General features: G+C 45.1%; 1 protein-coding gene across 5 annotated transcripts in view; it reads left to right on the top strand.

The window, feature by feature from the left end:
• YEATS2 (YEATS domain containing 2) overlaps positions 1 to 19049 on the top strand; it is a 60738-nt gene that overhangs the window by 11112 nt on the left and 30577 nt on the right. For 3 of the 5 annotated variants that reach the window (XM_064165380.1, XM_064165375.1, XM_064165376.1), the window contains exons 6-13: positions 1586 to 1701; positions 2902 to 3063; positions 5299 to 5410; positions 7239 to 7283; positions 8912 to 9098; positions 11493 to 11732; positions 13558 to 13716; positions 16040 to 16143. In XM_064165380.1, coding sequence (XP_064021450.1) covers positions 1586 to 1701; positions 2902 to 3063; positions 5299 to 5410; positions 7239 to 7283; positions 8912 to 9098; positions 11493 to 11732; positions 13558 to 13716; positions 16040 to 16143 — 1125 coding nt within the window. The remainder of the gene's footprint in view (positions 1 to 1585; positions 1702 to 2901; positions 3064 to 5298; positions 5411 to 7238; positions 7284 to 8911; positions 9099 to 11492; positions 11733 to 13557; positions 13717 to 16039; positions 16144 to 19049) is intronic. The other 2 variants (XM_064165377.1, XM_064165379.1) reach the window with 2 other exon arrangements.

Consider the following 19049-nt stretch of genomic DNA (forward strand, 5'->3'; position numbering starts at 1 on the left):
GGTAGTCCCCTGTTCTCTGGGCAGCTGCTTTGTCCAACAGTCATAGAAAAGCCTCTGATTCTCATGCAAACGACAGTGCAGCCTGGCTTGGCACTGTGGGTGGCCTTGTCATCCTTCCTTGGTCAGATATGTCAATAGTTTTGGCCACTGTTTAATAGCTGAGATTGTGTTACAAGGTTTCTGAGGCTAGCTTTATTATGCCTAGTGGATTGGTAGGTTTATCTAGTTGTCAGTGACATAGTGTGGCTGATTGCTGTCCCTGTTGAGTTGGAGCTGCACTAGTTGTCAGTGACATAGTGTGGCTGATTGCTGTCCCTGTTGGGTTAGAGCTGCACTGGTTGTCAGTGACATAGTGTGGCTGATTGCTGTCCCTGTTGGGTTAGAGCTGCACTGGTTGTCAGTGACATAGTGTGGCTGATTGCTGTCCCTGTTGGGTTAGAGCTGCACTGGTTGTCAGTGACATAGTGTGGCTGATTGCTGTCCCTGTTGGGTTAGAGCTGCACTGGTTGTCAGTGACATAGTGTGGCTGATTGCTGTCCCTGTTGGGTTAGAGCTGCACTGGTTGTCAGTGACATAGTGTGGCTGATTGCTGTCCCTGTTGGGTTAGAGCTGCACTAGTTGTCAGTGACATAGTGTGGCTGATTGCTGTCCCTGTTGGGTTAGAGCTGCACTAGTTGTCAGTGACATAGTGTGGCTGATTGCTGTCCCTGTTGGGTTAGAGCTGCACTAGTTGTCAGTGACATAGTGTGGCTGATTGCTGTCCCTGTTGGGTTAGAGCTGCACTAGTTGTCAGTGACATAGTGTGGCTGATTGCTGTCCCTGTTGGGTTAGAGCTGCACTGGTTGTCAGTGACATAGTGTGGCTGATTGCTGTCCCTGTTGGGTTAGAGCTGCACTAGTTGTCAGTGACATAGTGTGGCTGATTGCTGTCCCTGTTGGGTTAGAGCTGCACTAGTTGTCAGTGACATAGTGTGGCTGATTGCTGTCCCTGTTGGGTTGGAGCTGCACTAGTTGTCAGTGACATAGTGTGGCTGATTGCTGTCCCTGTTGAGTTGGAACTGCTCTCTTGTCTTAAGCTCAGCCTCAGTTCTTCTCCATGGCACAATGCTGGAGTCTCTCAAAGCAGCAGAAGCTGTAAATGAGAAAAGCTAAGTTTTCAGAAGCCCCTTCTGGGAGTTTTAGCTGCCTTTCTGCTTAGTGATTTTCTGGTTAGCACGATGCCAGTCAGGCAGTGCTTAGGCTTTTTAAGACAGTGCAGTGGCAGTGCTTTTGTAACCCGAGCTGAAGTCGTGGCTCAGATCCATGGTAGGTGGCATGGCAGTTCAGGCCCGTGGTGTGCTCTGGGCTAGGTAGTGTCATTGTCAACATTGTCAGTGTCAACCTGCCCAGAGAGCGACTGAAGTGCTCTTAGGAGCGATTCGTTGTTGCTCTTTCGTTTTGCTCTGCAGGTTTCTGTTTTTTTTTTAACAGCATCTTACTTTCTAGTGCCAAACAAAATGATGTTTAAAAGGAATGTTTGGTTTTTTTTGTTTGCCTTTTTTTTTTCCCCTTTTCTTTTCTTCTTCTTCTTCTTCCCCTCCCCTCAGGACAGTTCAGGTGTTTCAAGCTCTCAGAAACCAGGACAACGTAACGCCGGGCTGTCGAGCGATGAAACTTCACGACTCTACGTGAAGAAAACGATTGTGGTTGGCAATGTCTCCAAGTTAGTATCCAGAGGCTGAGGGAGGGGCCTTTATTTCAGGATTAAATGGAATAGGAGGTTAAAATTAGGAGACAAAATTGCTAGGCTGTCACAATATGAAATACTGCCCTTGAATGATCACTGTCCCAAGGCTGCCCTCCCTGGGTGTGTGCATGAGTTTTGTGTTGTGGGGGGATGGTGTATTTCAGGAGCTGTTTTATTTCTGTGTGTCTGAATACACAGAGAGAGACCTTTTAAAGTCTCTGTCTCCCAAGGAGAGTTTTTCATCCTTTTGTAGCTAGTTAGAATTCTCCATGACTTTCCATGAATTTGGAAAAATAAGGTGTCCTGTTGGCTTACAGTTTCTTCCCTCCCCCAGAATTCAAGGCAGATAAATATACATAACTTTTGAACTCTGAGTAAGTCACTGAATAAGGCCATTCATTCAGGATTATGAACAAGGCCAGGTTTTAACTCTCCACTCTAACACCAGCTATATCAGGCTTTCCTCTTACACAGAAAGCAGCAAACATTTGCTGACGAGGCTTAGGTTGTTAGAACTGCATCTTGAGAATCTGCCTAAGCACGGACCCAGAAACAAGTATTGATTATGAAGTTTCCTTGAAATGTATAAGAAGAATTGTTATTTTTGGTAGCAGAGTTGCTGATGCTGCATTCTGGTGCAATTTTGCTTTGGGATGTCTCCCAGAGAGAGATATGGCTGCCCAGAGAGGTTTTGAGGTCTCCTTCTCAGGAGCCTTTCAAGGCCTGTCTGGATGTGTTCCTCTGTGCTCTGTGTTAGATAGCATTGTCCCGCTCTGGCAGGGGGATTGGACTGGTTGATCTCCTTGGGTCCCTTCCAACCCCTAACATCCTGTGATCTCAGAACAGGTTGAGAAAGGCATCTCACAGAGGTAGAATGCTAAAATGAAGTCTTCCTAATTAAGAGCCAACTATTTCAGTGGATGAAATTTCTTAGGACATCTATGCAGCAGAATAGAGGAGGTGTATTAGAAGCACAGAGTAGCTCCTGTATCTGGTTTGGATAAACTGGCAGAAAAAGGAATAACAAGCAGAACCCCACAGGGGGGCAAGAGTCACATAGGCATTTTGCCATCCCCACGTTTTTTGGTCAGATCTTTTTCCTGAAACAAATATTTTGGCATTTAACTGTTTGAGATTTTTATCTTGTGTTTTGTTTTGTTTGAATTTCTTTGCCAGGTACATTCCCCCAGACAAGAGAGAAGAAAATGATCAGTCGACCCACAAATGGATGGTGTATGTCCGAGGCTCTCGGAGAGAACCCAGCATAAATCATTTTGTCAAGAAAGTTTGGTTCTTCCTCCACCCCAGTTACAAACCCAATGACCTGGTAGAAGTGAGGTAATTAGGAATGACTCCAGTCACTATTGCACTCTTTATGCTTGCCAGCCTTACAGTGCCAAGTTTCTTAGAAAGTTCCTTTTCTGCTTTAGTGCTCCCTGCCCGTCTCCAGCCTTGGCTTGCTCCAAAGTAATAGTAAAACTTGATGAGTTTTTGTGTAGCAAATGTGCCAAACAGTTTTGTGTCCTGTTTTGTAGTGTTTTTTTTTCTCTTATACTTTCCTACTTGGAAAAAGCCTTCAGTTGTTGGATTTGGTGTTATTCATGCGAGTTTGTGTGTTTCCTGTACGTGTCACACTGCCTGCTGTGTAGGTTAGGTTTCTGTTGCTAGAAGAGCTGTCCTCTGCCTCCTTTCTGTTCTTGTGTGGAAAGAAAGGGAATCATAGAATCAACCAGGGTGGAAGAGACCTCCAAGCCCATCCAGTCCAACCTATCACCCAGCCCTATCCAGTCAACTAGACCATGGCACTAAGTGCCTCATCCAGTCTTTTCTTGAAGACCTCCAGGGATGGAGTCTCAGAAACCCCTTTTGCCCATCATTTTAATGATACACGTGCAGCTGGGCAAGAAATAATAAGCCTCTCTCAAGTATTTCTCTGCTGTAGCGAGATCAGTGGCGTTTGCTTCACACTTCAGAGAGTTGCCCATGGACGTGGTGGAGCTGGCGCTAGAGAAACAGAGCAGCTTCCCTGTCTTCTCCCGACCCTGTGCTCCAAGCTGTGACCCTAAGGACATGCATGGATTCAGTTCTCTGTTAACTGCTGCAGGGAAATGCCCTGTCAATCTCTTGTTCTTGCTCCTTTGGACGAGACCATGGGAGGGAGGAGGCCTTCAAAATACTCTGGGAGGATGCAAAGAAACAGTTCTCTGCTGCATCCTGGAGGGTGGGGACACTGCCACAGTAGAGTGGCAGCTTAGTTCTGGCAGAGTGATACTGAAAGGCAGCTCCCTGAGAAATGCTGGGGTTGTTAAGCCTGGAGAAGAGGAGGCTCAGGGCAGAGCTCATTGCTGTCTACAACTACCTGAAGGGAGCTTGTAGCCAGGTGGGGTTGGGATCTTCTTCTGTGCAACCAGCAATAGAACAAGGGGACACGATCTCAAGTTGTGCTGGGGGAAGTGTAGGCTGGATGTAAGGAGGAAGTTCTTCACAGAGAGTGATTGGCATTGGAATGGGCTGCCCAGGGAGGTGGTGGAGTCACCATCCCTGGAGGTGTTCAAGAAAAGCCTGCATGAGGCACTTAGTGCCATGGTCTGGTTGTTTGGCTAGGGCTGGGTGCTAGGTTGGCCTGGCTGAGCTTGGAGGTCTGTTCCAACCTGGTTGACTCTCTGTTCAGTAATGCTTCTGAGAAGTGCTGATGTTGTTCAAGTAATGCTTCTGAGAAGGCAACCCTGAGCAGGACAAAAGCAAACTCCTTTGTAATTCTCGTGTAACTATCTAAATGACACTTGACTCTTACCTTTTGGTCCCTTTCTCAGTTCCCGCTGTCTGATGCTAGTGCCATTTGTCTTCTATTTTAATGCCATCTGCTTAATTGATTCTTTTGGCACATGGTCCCAGTTATAATAGTGAGTGCTCATATTCCAGGCCAAAAAATAGCCTTTCAACTTCTTGCATTTTGTTTCATTGCAAAACTACCTTTGAGATTCACAATACCAACAAGCTAAAATACAGGCAAAGTAAGGGTAAATGTTAGACAGTGATAATAGAGATAAAAAGCTCTTCTTTTTTCAGCTTGTATAATGATAGTGGTTGAGTTAGTGTTTCCCTGTGGTCTGTTTGTTCTCTTAGTGTTAGATGAAATGCCTGCCTCCTTTGCTACAAGGTAGAGAATGACAGAGAGTGACTGTGAACTGTTGTGTTGGAAACTCATCTCATAGCTGCATCCTGGGAGCTGACTGGGGTTTTCTGAGACAAGTGTTTTTCATTTGGCATTGCAGAGACTTTTGGAGTTTTCTGTGTTTTTTTGTTTTAAGATGCTTGTTTGCCTTGTCCTCTTCTCCAGCAGTGTTTTACCATTATCTTCCCTGTCCCCTTGTGTGAAATAAAGGTCTATTTTCAGCTGTTCAGAGCCATAAAGTTCTTGTTTCTGTGATTGCATTCTGTCTGTGGTGAATAGCAGGCCTGAAGGTAGCTTTAGCTGTCAGCTAGAAAAGCAGTCTTTGGCTTTCTGAGAAAGAGGTATATGAAAGCTGTGCCACTTCTGCATCCAAAATGTGAATCACTGTTTGTTTTCAGAGAGCCTCCGTTTCACCTGACCAGGAGAGGCTGGGGAGAATTTCCTGTGAGAGTCCAGATACACTTCAAGGATAGCCAGAACAAGAGGATCGATATCATACACAATTTGAAGGTATTTCAACAAGGGATGTGGGAGAAAGGCAATTAAATGAGCTCTCCTGCATCATCTAGAAGAGTCTTGGCTTGTGTGTATGCTTTTACCTCTTTCTGTTGTGTCCTGCAGGGTATTTGCATGTGAATACTTGAGCTGGAGAATTAGCAAGGATCCAGGAAAGCCTCTTACCTTGGCTAGATTGAAGTTGATGTGGTAGCCAAGGAACCCAGCCTTGCAGGAGTTGGAACTGTTTCTGTTCAGAGCAGCAGAGCATTTACCTGTTGTTTCCCTGCAGTTTGAGATATTTATTGTACTTTCACCGACTATACCCTAATGTGCTGCTGCAGGGCTGTTGGTAGACTGATTGCTGTATGTATTCTGTTACTGCAGCACTTGCAGGTATCAGGCAAAGATTATCTCTGGTTAACAGAGTGGGCAGGGAGGGGCCAAGACTCCCCATTTGTTCCTTTTAAAGGGAGCTTTCTTTGTCAACTTTCTTTAGCCTGGAGAAGAGGAGGCTCAGGGAGGACCTCATTGCTGTCTACAACTACCTGAAGGGACATTGTAGCCAGGTGGGGGGTGGCCTCTTCTCCCAGGCAACCAGCAATAGAACAAGGGGACACAGTCTCAAGTTGTGCCAGGGTAGATATAGGCTGGATGTTAGGAGGAAGTTGTTGGCAGAGAGAGTGATTGGCATTGGAATGGGATGCCCAGGGAGGTGGTGGAGGCACCGTGCCTGGAGGTGTTCAAGCAAAGCCTGGATAAGGCACTTAGTGCCATGGTCTAGTTGACTGGCTAGGGCTGGGTGCTAGGTTGGACTGGCTGAGCTTGGAGGTTTCTTCCAACCTGGTTAATTCTATGATTCTAACTCATTCACCTGTACTGCAACACTCAATAGGTTTTATAGTATGCAGCAGTCTTGGAATATTAGGCCATTGCTCTTGTTTTCCTCTTAATTAATGTCTCTAGTGTTAGTGGAATTAAGTCCTGAGCTGGTTTAGTTTCCCATGGCTTTGAGCAGCCTGATTAGTTTTATTTAAACTCTGCCTGCATTAATGAATTTTATGCTAGTGTAGATACCTCACTGCAGGCCCGAACACAGACAGTAGAGAAGGCTGGAAATGTTCCCCTGGAATTTAGGGATGTTTGAATGTAGATGATGATTACAGTTTATTTGGAGAAATGTAAGTTGGGGAGAAATGGGTAACAGTAGGATGGATATTGTGCAGCAGAAGAAGCCCAGCTTGCAGATAGCTGAGCCAGACTGTGGCACACAAGAACTGAAATCTTTGCTGTCCATGTACTGAGCCTGTGGCTGCTGTGGGATGTTGTGAGTGAACTGAGTTCTCTTCCCTCGAGCTCTGGGGGGCTGTGAGCCTGTCAAACCCAGCTTTTCTCTGTGGCTATCTTAATAAATGCCTCTGGGATTTCCTGCCTCTTTATTAATCAAAATTTATAGTGTAAATGCAGCCTTTGTGCTAGTCAGTTTAAATCTCTTCTGTGGTTTTTCCTTGGTGCTTCCTCATATCGACATCAGGAATAAAAACAGATGTTCCTCGAAGGCTTCTCTTAGGCTGCAGTAGTATTTCCCCAACAATCTATTTGACTTCACCTTTTTTTTCTCCTTTGTACTTTGGTGTGAGCTTTGGGTCATGGTTGACTCTTTTTCTGCAGAAGAGAGGGTTCATAACAGAGCACACAGAGTTCTGACCCTCTGACCTCAAAAAATTGGAAGTGCTGCTGCTCAACTTAGTTCCAACTCCTTTCAAATCAATTGTATTGTAAGTTCCAGATAATATATATCTTTGCCCTGGTTAATATAAATATATTGTGTTCTTTTACCCAGCTGGACAGGACCTACACAGGCCTGCAGACCCTTGGCGCAGAAACGGTGAGTCAGCAGGTCAGGAGGTGGATGTGGTTACTTTGATTCCATTAAAGATGTTCAAAAAGAAGAGGACAGGACTAAGCAGACTCAGAGACATTTGATTTCATAATTTCTAGAATGCAGATTTTGGTCTCTTGTTGAATGAAACAGTTATGACACCTTGTCATGATTCATGACTGTCTCTACACAGAGAGAGTGATTTGCATTGGAATGGGCTGCCCAGGGAGGTGGTGGAGGCACTGTCCCTGGAGGTGTTCAAGAAAAGCCTGGATGAGGCACTTAGTGCCATGGTCTGGTTGAGTGGCTAGGGCTGGGTGCTAGGTTGGACTGGCTGATCTTGGAGGTCTCTTCCAACCTGGTTGATTCTATGATTCTGTGATTCTAAGGTGGATCCCTTCCCTGGTAGAGTGAACTCACAACACAGACTTTTTTGGAAAGTCAGGGAAAAATGGAATTGCATTTCTTATAGTTTAAGTATACCAGTATAAGGAGAAATAAACTACTAGAGAAATGTAATAACCTTAATGAAGATGGGCAAGGGGTCAAGCAGCAAAAGCAGCAGCAGCCAAAACAGCAGTGGGGGAAGATAGCAGCTGAAGCAGCATGGGCAAGGTCCAAGCTGTGCTTCCAGACATAAAGCTCTTGATGCTCCAATGAAATGATATTAACTTATCTGTTGTTGGCATTCTGTGGCCTATCCCTAGAATGTTGACCTCTCCACTCAGAGCTTCTCTGTTCTGAATATTTGTTATGTCTGAGCTAGAAATCTGGCTCAAACAGCCACAATGACAACAGTATTTGTTTTACCTTTCCTAGATGAAGTGAGACTGTTTCCAACTCATCCTCCATAAAGAACTTAACTTGTACTAGAGTCTTCATTTGTATGTCTTTATGGAGCTTCTGGTACCACACTCCTTGAATTGCATTCTGGTGTGCTGCAGATGTCATACATAAAGAGTTTAAGTTGGAGAGGTCAATCAACTAACCTATTGAAACTTAGCAATATATGAAGTACTTGGAAGTTTCTGTGTCTGACAGAGTTCAGTGTCTTCATGGGAAATGAACTCTTAAATCTTAAATAAACAAACTCTGCTTTGCTCCATCCCTGAAGTTTTGGGGTTTTCTATTATTTCCCCCTTATATTGTAGTAAATGGAAACTTTTAAGGATGCAATTGCATTACTTCAGCTTTTCAGTCTGTGGAGAAAACATTAATGTGGATGTCTAGTGTGATGAAAGAACACTTTTGAAGGGTAGATAATGTGGAGTGTTCCCCAAAGCCTTATCAAAACAGACAGAAATGGCAAGCTGCAGTTTTGTGCCTGTCCCTAAGGGGCTGTGCAGTGTTCAGAGCTGAGCTCTGTACTCCTTTGAGTGTTCACCACTTGGATTTCCCCACAGACTGAGAGAAGAGCTGTGCTACTGTGTGGTTAAATGTTGCCAGATTTTCATCTTAGCTGCACCTCTGGGAGGTGCTCCAAAATGAATGGAAATGTTATGCAGAGGTGGGAGAAGGAAAGGGCAGTGGTTTGTAGGCATTAAAATAAACCAAGGAAGCATATCTGTTTTCATTTGTTGTAGCCTTACCTAGCTACCAAATATTAATGTTGTCATTTCTTCTGTTCCTGGAAGGTAGTGGATGTGGAGCTCCATAGGCATTCCCTTGGCGAGGAGTATCTTTTCTCCCAGTCTTCAGAATCTGACCTTTCTGATGCTCCTACATCTTTATCACTGCCATTGAGTATCCCAGCACCAGTCAAAGCTTCTTCACCAATCAAACAGTTGAGGGACTCTAGCCCAGATGCTTCTGTGGAAAAAGGTAAAGCAAATGGATGTCAGTGAAATTCCAGTTCTTGGAACTTCAGCATTTCTGGATACCTTCTCCTAATTACACCTTAAAGGCTGCCAGTGCTGCCTGCTCCTTGCTCTCCCCTGATGATCATTTCTTCAGTGCACCCTGCAATGCAGTTCATGTAATGGCATGGTTTAGTTGGGGTTTGGTTGAGGTTTTATTTGTTTGTGTTTTTTAATCTGGAGTTTGTTGAGCAGGCTCTGTTTGGCATTGCCTGGTCAATATGGAGCTTTATGTAACAAATGCAGTTGGAAAAGTTGTTGAGTAGCACTTGTAGTTCTGCTCTCAACAGACTCTCCATCAGAGGTATGGATTATTGTGAGTTTCTGAGTATTCTGGGAACTGTAAACATTTACAGTCTAGTGGTAGGTTCAGCTGCATGCTTTGGTGCCTAACATGAGCTGACTCTGGTGGAACTAAACTGACCAAATGCGGTGTTGAAGATAGAAGGTGAAAAAGATGTAGAGTGGGTTTGCCTGAGGGATGGCACCTGGATATGTCAGGGTCCCATTCTTGCTCTCCCCTGTCAGATGAGGAAATGCACTGCCTGTTGCAATGGGGCAGGATTTGATGCTTTAGGATCATTTGAACTGCATGAAGCAAGTCAGTGCTAGACCCCTGTGCACACAGTTAGGAGTTTTAGTGTGTGTGGAGTAGGAGTGTGCTGTGCCTCTTAGCACTGAGCTTTATTTGCTGAAATAGTGTGCATGTGGAGTAGGTGTGTGCTGTGCCTCTTAGCACTGAGCTTTATTTGCTGAAATAGTGTGCATGTGGAGTAGGAGTGTGCTGTGCCTCTTAGCACTGAGCTTTATTTGCTGAAATAGTGTGCATGTGGAGTAGGTGTGTGCTGTGCCTCTTAGCACTGAGCTTTATTTGCTGAAATAGTGTGCATGTGGAGTAGGAGTGTGCTGTGCCTCTTAGCACTGAGCTTTATTTGCTGAAATAGTGTGCATACTTAACATGATAGACCTTGTTCACCTGGGCTGAGAAGCAAGGGTGTTGCTTGGCTTGGTGTGAGAAACCTGTTGGAAACAGCAACTCTGTGTTGTGAAATACGGTTGCGTGCAACGTGGTCTGATGTCTTTCTTGGTTATTCCTGACACTCCTGTGTCCAAGGAATGGCTTTAAGCTGGTGTCTTGCCTAGTGCACTTTCTGGTGGTGGTCTGGTTCCATGACAAGAATGTCCCCTGATTGTATGCAGAGTTTTCTTCTGGTCAAAAGAGGAGAAACATCTCTCTTGAATTGAGGAGCCCAGTGCTGTGTCCAGTTCTGGACTCCTCAATTCAGGAGAGATGTTGAGGTGCTGAAATGTGCCCAGAGAAGGGCAACAAGGCTGGTGAAGGGCCTGGAACACAAACCCTATGAGGAGAGGCTGAGGGAGCTGGGGGTGTGCAGCCTGGAGAAGAGGAGGCTCAGGGCTGACCTCATTGCTGTCTACAACTACCTTGAGGGAGGTTGTAGCCAGGTGGGGCTGGCTTCTTCTCCCAGGCACCCAGCAACAGAACAAGGGGACACAGTCTCAAGTTGTGCCAGGGGAGGTCTAGGCTGGATGTTAGGAGGAAGTTGTTGTCAGAGAGAGTGATTGGCATTGGAATGGGCTGCCCAGGGAGGTGGTGGAGTCACCATCCCTGGAGGTGCTCAGGAGAAGCCTGGATGAGGCACTTAGTGCCATGGTCTGGTTGACTGGCTAGGGCTGGGTGCTAGGTTGGACTGTCTGATCTTGGAGGTCTCTTCCAACCTGGTTGATTCTTGATTCTATGAAACAACCTATTTTTCAATGCACAGCCTTATTTTCTTCACAGGAGCACAGACACCAGCTTTAGGTGAGCAGCTAACAGGAAGGAAGTAAACCTGCCTCTTTCTTACAGGGACAGGCACTGTGATCTCTCATCAGCTGCAGGTTAATTTATCACCTTCTGCATCAGATAAGGTGAATTCCTTAACTTGGGTCAAAAGGCAGTAGGCAGTCTCCTTGTGTACTCTTACTCCCAAAAAGTGCACTGTGATATACTCTGTGAAGGGGATTCAGCCTTAGCTCTGCTGAGCCCTAATCAAGGACGCTTGAACCCAGCATCAGCTTTTGATCAGTGGAAGAAATTTGAAGACAGCATTGAAGTGACTGATCACCTGCCCCAGCTGATAGCATTTTATTCTTCTGTTCACAGACAAATCCAAGGGTCTTGCACAGGAGGAACCTCCTACCTCACTTTGTCCCTGCTTCGCGGTGACCGCCAGTTACTTTTCCTTCCTTCTTTCAAGAGTGTTTGTCATAGCTGGGTTTTGTTTGTGTAGAGAAGCTCAGTGAGGAATTAGATGTCTCAGCCTAAGAACTATTTCTCTTTTTTCCCTGTTTTAATCAGGATTCCCTGGGAATGCTGAAAGCGAAAGACATGCCACGTTTTATTCCCTGCCATCTTCGATAGAGCGGACTCCCACCAAGTTAGCCACACAGAAAGTTGCCTTTGGCTCCCATGGAAATTCAGCTTTTCAACCCATTGCAGCTAGCTGTAAAATAGTGCCTCAAGGTCAGAGTCCAAGCCCTGCAGAGTCACCAGGAAAATCCTTCCAGCCTATCACCATGAGTTGCAAGATTGTATCAGGTGAATGATAGTTTGCTTATCCCCAGTGCTTCATCCTGGAAAACAAGAGAATGGACCAGTCGGACTTGTTTGGGTCCTTCCCCTCCTTTGCTGCCAGTCTTTGAACCTCAGGCAGTAGGAAACTCTAGAATAAGGAGCCAAACACACATCTTAGTGTTCAAGGAAGAAAATGCAAGTGTGAAATGCCTCACGTCAGATCAAAAGCAGGATGAGAGCTGTTTTGTCCCTGTTCTGAAATGTTCCTCAGTCTGAAGAAGATACTCTTTAGCTGATCAGCTACCCATAGAAAGGCCCAGGCAAGGGCATGTCCTCCATGTGTGCAGTACTGTAGATGGGAGGACTCCATTCTTTCCCCTCATTCTTTCAGACAACTGGGATGGATTAAGAATTTTTTTGTCTGATTATTTGGCATATAATTAGATTCAGCCTTGTAGAGACATATGGTACCTCTTGTAGCTTCAGTATCTCCTCAGGTGGAACAGCTTTGGCCTTCCAGAAGTCCACCTGCTGTTGGATTAAATAGTCAGCTGGCTGCAGCAAGCAATGTGACGCTCTTTTGGCAGCTTCTGAACCACACACGGTCAAGATGCTGTTTGGGGTTTTCACTCATAGTCCTTTCACTGCCTGGGCATGATGCCACCCACTGGATGGTGTTTTACATCAGAAAAGTTCTGATGTGCAGCTCACTGTGTCACAGGTTGTGAAGCCAAAGCTGACCTGTTGCATCCTTTCATTTTCTGATGTCCAGGGTAAACGGGCTGAAGCTCCAGCTCTCAGTATGTGTGATTTGTGACCATCTGCTCCCAGATAATTTTCCTCAAGTGTTTGGTTTGGGGGTTTTAAATGAATTTCAATATTGTTCCTTGAGATCTTGAAACTATGCTCAGGCTCATTTACATTTGAACCCATGCTGAGTGCTTTCTTCTTTCTTAATAAGCTCTTCACTCTTCTTTCCCCAAGGCTTCCAAGAATCCTATCTTTCTTAAAATCCTTGGCTTTCTCTCTGTTGATCTTTGCTATTTAAATACTCCCTGATAAACGTTTTTCCCAAGTTCTGTCTGCTGAGCAGTGTCACCTCTTTCAGATTTCAAAAGCAGTTTATAAGACATGGGGATTTTATTTAGTCAGCATTTATGTTCTGCTTTAATTGTCAGTCACTGCAGAGAAAGCAGATTAATGGACAGGCAAATCTTAGTGTGCTTGTTGCTGTCTCTTTTTTCTCTGATTGCTTCCTTGCCTGTCCTCTCTACATCTTTTACTCCCTCTTGCAGCTTTTCTCTTTCCTGGTTCTGTTACCTAGAAGCTGCACAGTTTACAATTTGCTTTCAAGGGCTTCTGCTGTAGTGAGAAGAATGAAGAGACAACAGTGCCCATGCCTGTCTTATGGCTGTTGTATCACACAGCCTTTTTAGGTTCTTGGCTCTGAATGCCAGTACCGTGGGCTCCACAAGGGAAAGAGAGCACCTATCCAGGAGCTCAGCTTGCTCTCTTTGGGTGGGCTGACCTTGACAATGAGAATGATTTAGGTAATGTCCCTTAGGAATTAGAGGTGGATCAGATGGCTTTCTGAGGTCTCTTTAAGTCCTGCTTGTCCTGGCAGACAGAGAATGTCCAGAGTAGTTAGAAGCCGCAGTGCTTTACGTGCGTTTTCCTTTCCTTCTGTCTTCTCTTGCTGTCTCCAAATCCTGTGCTCTCACTCAGGCTGGGAAATGCATCCTCAAAAAACCCCAACGTTCCTTCTCCAATCCATTTGAAAAAGTACTGCTTTTGCTGTGTTTTTGTGTTCTTACAACATTTACAAGATAGAAGCACTTTTTTTCTTAAGGTTCTCCAATATCGACCCCTAGTCCATCTCCACTACCTCGTACCCCAACCTCCACTCCGGTGCACATGAAGCAAGGCTCTTCTAGTTCAGTCATTAATAATCCCTATGTTATTGTGGACAAGCCTGGACAGATGGTTGGAGCAGCAGCCACAAGCACAGGTGTGTAGTGTGATCACAGAAGGCAGTGGTTTAGTTTTGCCCATTCAAGTTTATTCTCTCTCTCCAGTGATCAGTATAATAACAGTGTTTCAGCTGGCAAAGATGGAGCAGCACTTGGCAGAGGAAGAAGGAGATGGTGTTGGTTTCCACAACTGGCCTGCATAACATGGTTACAGGTAGCTCAGACTTCAAATGACTTCCTTTAGGAAGCAGCTCAGTGCTAGGCCAAACAGAATTCAAGGACAGCCTGTTCTTTGTGGGCAAAAAGGGTAGGGGAGAAAGTAATGTAGAGCGTGGCACACAGGGATTTGGGTAGAGAACAGTGTGGGGGGGGCTGGGTGAGAACTATGTTTTGGGTGTGAGCAGAAAGCACAGAGAGCTTGCAGTGACTGGCAGACCTGCCTTAGGTGCCAGAATATGGTGCTCTAAACACATTGAAATGTGCAGACCCAAGCTGCTAGGGAAGCAGCCATGCTGGGTTTTGTTGCTGCCCTCAACTTCTAGCAGGGTCTGTTGCAGGTTCTTTGGACTCCTCTACTTGATTTTCCCTTCATGTTTCAGGGTGAGAGGAGCCCGAGGTGAGGGGTGAGGACTGAACTGCAGGAGGCAGGTTATGGGTATGGGAATTGATAGGTAATCTTTGTGTCAGGGGTGGAGAAAGGCCTCTTTTGTTGTGTCCTGTGGCCAAGAACCTCAGCCTGTTTAAAACCACACTTGTCTGTGTATATGTGTGCTTGCCAGCATCTCTTGGCATGCTCAGAGCCACGTGATGAAGTGCAGCATCCACGTGTTACACAAACCCTTTGCTGGGCGTGGATGGAAAGTGCAAACATTCTCTTAATAACAGTTCCTCCTTTGATGTGAGGGAACCCAGCTGTCGTGTTCATGCTAACCACTTCTCAGAGGGAACTGGAGGGGAGCATAGTTGAATTTCTTTTAAGTGTTGTGGGGTCTTTGCTTGTAGCACTGAAGCCTTCTCAGCAATAAGTTTGGGGTTTGGTTGGTGGGGGACTTCTGCCTTTTTTCTTTTCTGTTTCTTCTTTACCTCTAGCCTGACTCTCTACTCTGTGTATATGGTTGATCATGGTGTGGGTCACTTCTGTGTTTTAGTAGAGATTTGTACATGGAGGTTAGAATCTATAGATGCACACATGGGTTGGACATCCAAGTCTTAACACCATTCTAGGTGCATTTTCCCATCACATTACTATGATGGAAGTACAGACTGACCTGGAAAAAAATGCCTGATACTGCTCCCCTCCCTGCACTTCTGAGGCTTCCCTATATTCTTGTGCACATCAGTTTGGGGACCTTCTCCTCACCAAACTGAGCTTTGCTGTCAGATAGCCTCATCACCAGAATCTGTATGAGGGAGCAACAGGGAATGTGAGACTGATTTTTTGGCAACAGCAGGCAGGCTAGATTGAGTGTAATGTGCTGCCACAGAGAAAATCACTGAAATGGTTTTGATAAGACTGTAGAATGATGCTTAAGAAGAGGGATGAGATTTTCTTGCTCTGTGAAACCCAGCTTTCCCAAACCCATTATTTCAAGCTATTATCTCAAGAAATGGCTGCTCACTTAACTTTTAAGTGCAGATTGTAGTACAACTGTATGAGACTATTGCTCTTGAACAAACCTAACAAACCATTTCAAGGGCAGCAGCAAAACTGCTGCTGAGCAGCAAAGCATTGTGCATGCTCTGATAATGGAGAACAAGTTTACCACTGGACCCCCATCCACCCTGGGAGTCAGGAGAGTGCAGTTACATGTTGTTACATGTTGTTTTTGCAGGAGCCATCTTCCACAGAGAGAGGCCCCTATGTCTTCCTTACTTCTGTTTTTTCCTTTACCCTGCTCACTCTATTTCTCTTGTTTTTTTCTCACCCTGTCTCCTCCTTCCTTTTTCTTTCCATTCCAGCCCCCTCCAAGCCTTCCCCCATGTAGTGTAGGTTCAGAGGGCTTTGGGGCAGCAGAGATTGTTAAATCTGCAGCAGCAGGTTCTGAATGGTGACTCATTTACCACCCTAATTTCACATATTTGTTCTTGTAGCTGATATCTTCAGCACCCAGGAAGCTGCCTGACTTTTGCTTGCAGCAAACAGCTGTGGATGGAGAGTTGCCTTCTCTGGGGTGTGGAGTCTGCAGGTGGAAGTTTGGTAGTGGATTTGTTTTATGCCCATTCCAACTCTCGCTGGTCTACCTCACGGAGAATACAGAGCTGAAATTAAATGCCATGTTTCGTGTTAGAAGAGGTTTCCTGTGTTCAGTGACAGCAAGCCACAGCCCTCACCCAACATCTGCTTTATTTCCCAATATACAGGGAGCCCAACCAGCAAACTGAGCAGTGTTTGTCAGGCCTCTCATGGAACTGGATCTCCTGTATCCAAGACCCATGGGAGCGGTTTTGTCACCTCGGCTGTCAAGGTAATGTTCTCATTAGAAGCATCCTTTTGGTTTCAAATCCAGCTTCCTGTTAAATAGGGCTTTTTGGTATTATAAATGCTGCATTTGAGGCAAGTTCTTTTGGTTGTCATTTCCTCTGAAGGTTTACTGTGTCTAACAGATGGAGCCATATGATAACGTGGTGGTTATACAAGATGGTAGTGTCACTTCGTGCAGCTCTGACGAGAGTTGCCTACACCTCTGTTAAAGGCACTGCTCTTTTGCTTTTCTACAAGGAAATCCGTGGAGGGCATAGCTCTCAAAATGACTTCTCTTTCTAAAGAGCTCTTCTGCAGCTGGCTTTGATCTGCTTCACTTTGTTAGTGACGGTATGATTAGACTAGAGATGCCTACCTCTAAACCTTCACTCTGTTCATTATTTTTGTACAGCAGCTGCTCCTAGCAGTCTGGAAATAGCTCATTTAAGCAGTTTTCCCACTGCCTGCCTTTAGAAACATGTTTGTGTAAGCAGTGGAGTAACCAAACACATCAACAAACTCGATATGTAGGGTTCATGCTTCTGCTCTGCAAAGCCCAAAGCTCAGCTGTCTGCCGTAAAATCTCTCCCACATCTTGTGCTAGGAAGGATATTTCTGGTGGGGAAGTGGCGTCAGTGAGGCTCTTTCTGAAAGCAGCTGGTGGGTGTGCTGCTGCAAACGGGAGCGTTTCCCTGTCTCCAAGTCACAAGAGTATTAGTGCAGGGTATGGTGTAAGGGCAAAGGCTTGCCAGCCAGCCTGCAGAGAGCAAATCACTTTACATTCATGTGATAGTTTGGGTGTTCCCCACCCCCCCCCACTTTAGAAACTACCCAGACTAGACTCAGCCAGCTCTGGGAATATGAATGAAGCTATTTATTTACAGCTAGCACAATATACAAGCAGATATTTACAGCATATACAGTTATAGACAGAAACAGACAAGGTAAAAGGTAATACAGAAACACAGCTCCCCTCCCAGAAACCTGAGTCCCCAGGAGGGGCTCTCAACCACCCCTGCACCTTCCCCCTGCCCCTCTCAACCTTACCCCAGTCCTAAGGAAGAACAGAGGTTTGGCCAGGAGGTTATGAAGCAAAGTGGGTTAGGCCAAATGGAAGGTGAGGTTGGGGAGTAAGATGTTGCTCAGCCAGCAGCCCAAGTGAGAGTGAGAGAAAAAATGTCGAGAGAGTTATCTAATGTTTCATTTCATCTTCCCAAACTCCTCAGTGAGACTTCTGAGGGAAGTGGACATCACCACTGTTTTCCTTTCACAGCCTATAATCCAGTTCTTCTCACCAAAACATTCTAGCTAGCTTCAAACTAGCACAGTTCAGAACCAAAACGCTTCCTTTGTCTCTTAGGGAGAAGAGTGTTGAATGTTGCTGTCTGAAGCAGTGAGTTTGGAGTAGCATTTTGAGTGTCATGTGTGCAGCTAGCTATTCAGCTTCTAAGAAATGGCTGCTCAGATGGATTTCACTTTATGTTGAAAACCATCCATTAGTCTTTATTTTTCAGTGATTTGGGACAGTGCTTTCTGACAGGTTTTTGTTGAGTCAGAGTAGGCACATGTCATTAACAGCAGTTGAGCTCTGTAGCTCTAGGACAAAGTTATAAACTGAAGAGATATGTATTTAAAATACATAAAACTTGTCTCTCTGTAAACAGAATTATGTCTTCTATGTGGTGGGAAAACTGATTTTATAGGTTCTTTAAAGAGGAGGGGATATCTGTTAGATCAGTGTGTTCTTCACTCACCACTTTTCACCTCCTCACTGTGTGCTACTTTCCTCTGTAATTTTTTAGAATGTCTTAAGGCTGCATTTCTTCAGCCATTTTTAAATGACTGAGATGCAGACTGCTGGTGGGAGAACTTTGCCTTCACACCTCCACATTTGCTGCCAGTTGTGCAGCAGTGTGGTGAACCAGAGCAGATGACCAGTCTGGTTGAAAATTAACCTGATTGCAGCCATATGTACAAGGAAGATGGCAAAAGCATTAAGCTAGAGTCTGAGGGCTGGTTTCTGGTCGTGATCCAGCTCAAGGATGGGCCAAGTGATTGTGAAACTGTGGTGCTGGAGTTCCCATTGATTGAAAAGAGCACAGTTGTTTTACTTAAACCAGAACCTTATTTAAATGCATTTCACTTCTCTACCAGTGTCAGATCCAGAAATGCCAGGTGCATGGATTTGCAGGTGTGGAAGCATTTTTTTTCCTCCATTTAATTATGTAGCCTCATTGTGTCTGCCACATGGTGAGTTCTGCCTGGAAAGAATGTGTGCTATCCCATCTTTCTAGTTACAGGACAGCAGAAATTACTCTCAGAGAGTTTTGCTTGCAGGCTTGAATTGAACATTTTTTACTCTCTGTAACTTGTTTCTTAGACTGTCTTCTGACTCTGAGATTATGTATGGTTTCACAGGATGATTGAGGTTGGCAGGGACCTCTGGAGTCAACTGGGTCAAATAGGGCAGGTTGCTGAGGAATGTGTCCATTTGGGGTTTGAGTATCTCCAGAGCTGGAGGGTCTGTCACCTCTCTTGTCAAACCAGTGTTTGATCACCATTAGTTTTTAAACTTAAGGGAAAAAAGAGTTCTTAGGACTAAACAGAATTCCCTGTTTCAATCTGTGCTCATTGGCTCTTGTACTGTTGTTGGATACTCATGATCATTGTCTGGCTTGATCATCTTTACACCTTCCCATCAGGTATTTATACACATTGCTAAGATTCCCTCTCAGACTGAATTTTACAGCCGTGAGATGCTTTGTGTAAAAAGCAGGTTGAGGAACATGAGCTGATTTCTTTCCTGTGTATGATGTAGTAAGAAAGAGCTAACTGCTGTTGGAGGTGTAGCTTTCCCAATAAGGTTTGCTTTCTAGGTTGTATTATGTCCCACTCCTTGTGTGGTGACTG

Source organism: Pogoniulus pusillus, chromosome 26 (genome assembly GCF_015220805.1).
Source record: "Pogoniulus pusillus isolate bPogPus1 chromosome 26, bPogPus1.pri, whole genome shotgun sequence".
Classification (NCBI taxonomy): Eukaryota; Metazoa; Chordata; class Aves; order Piciformes; family Lybiidae; genus Pogoniulus; species Pogoniulus pusillus.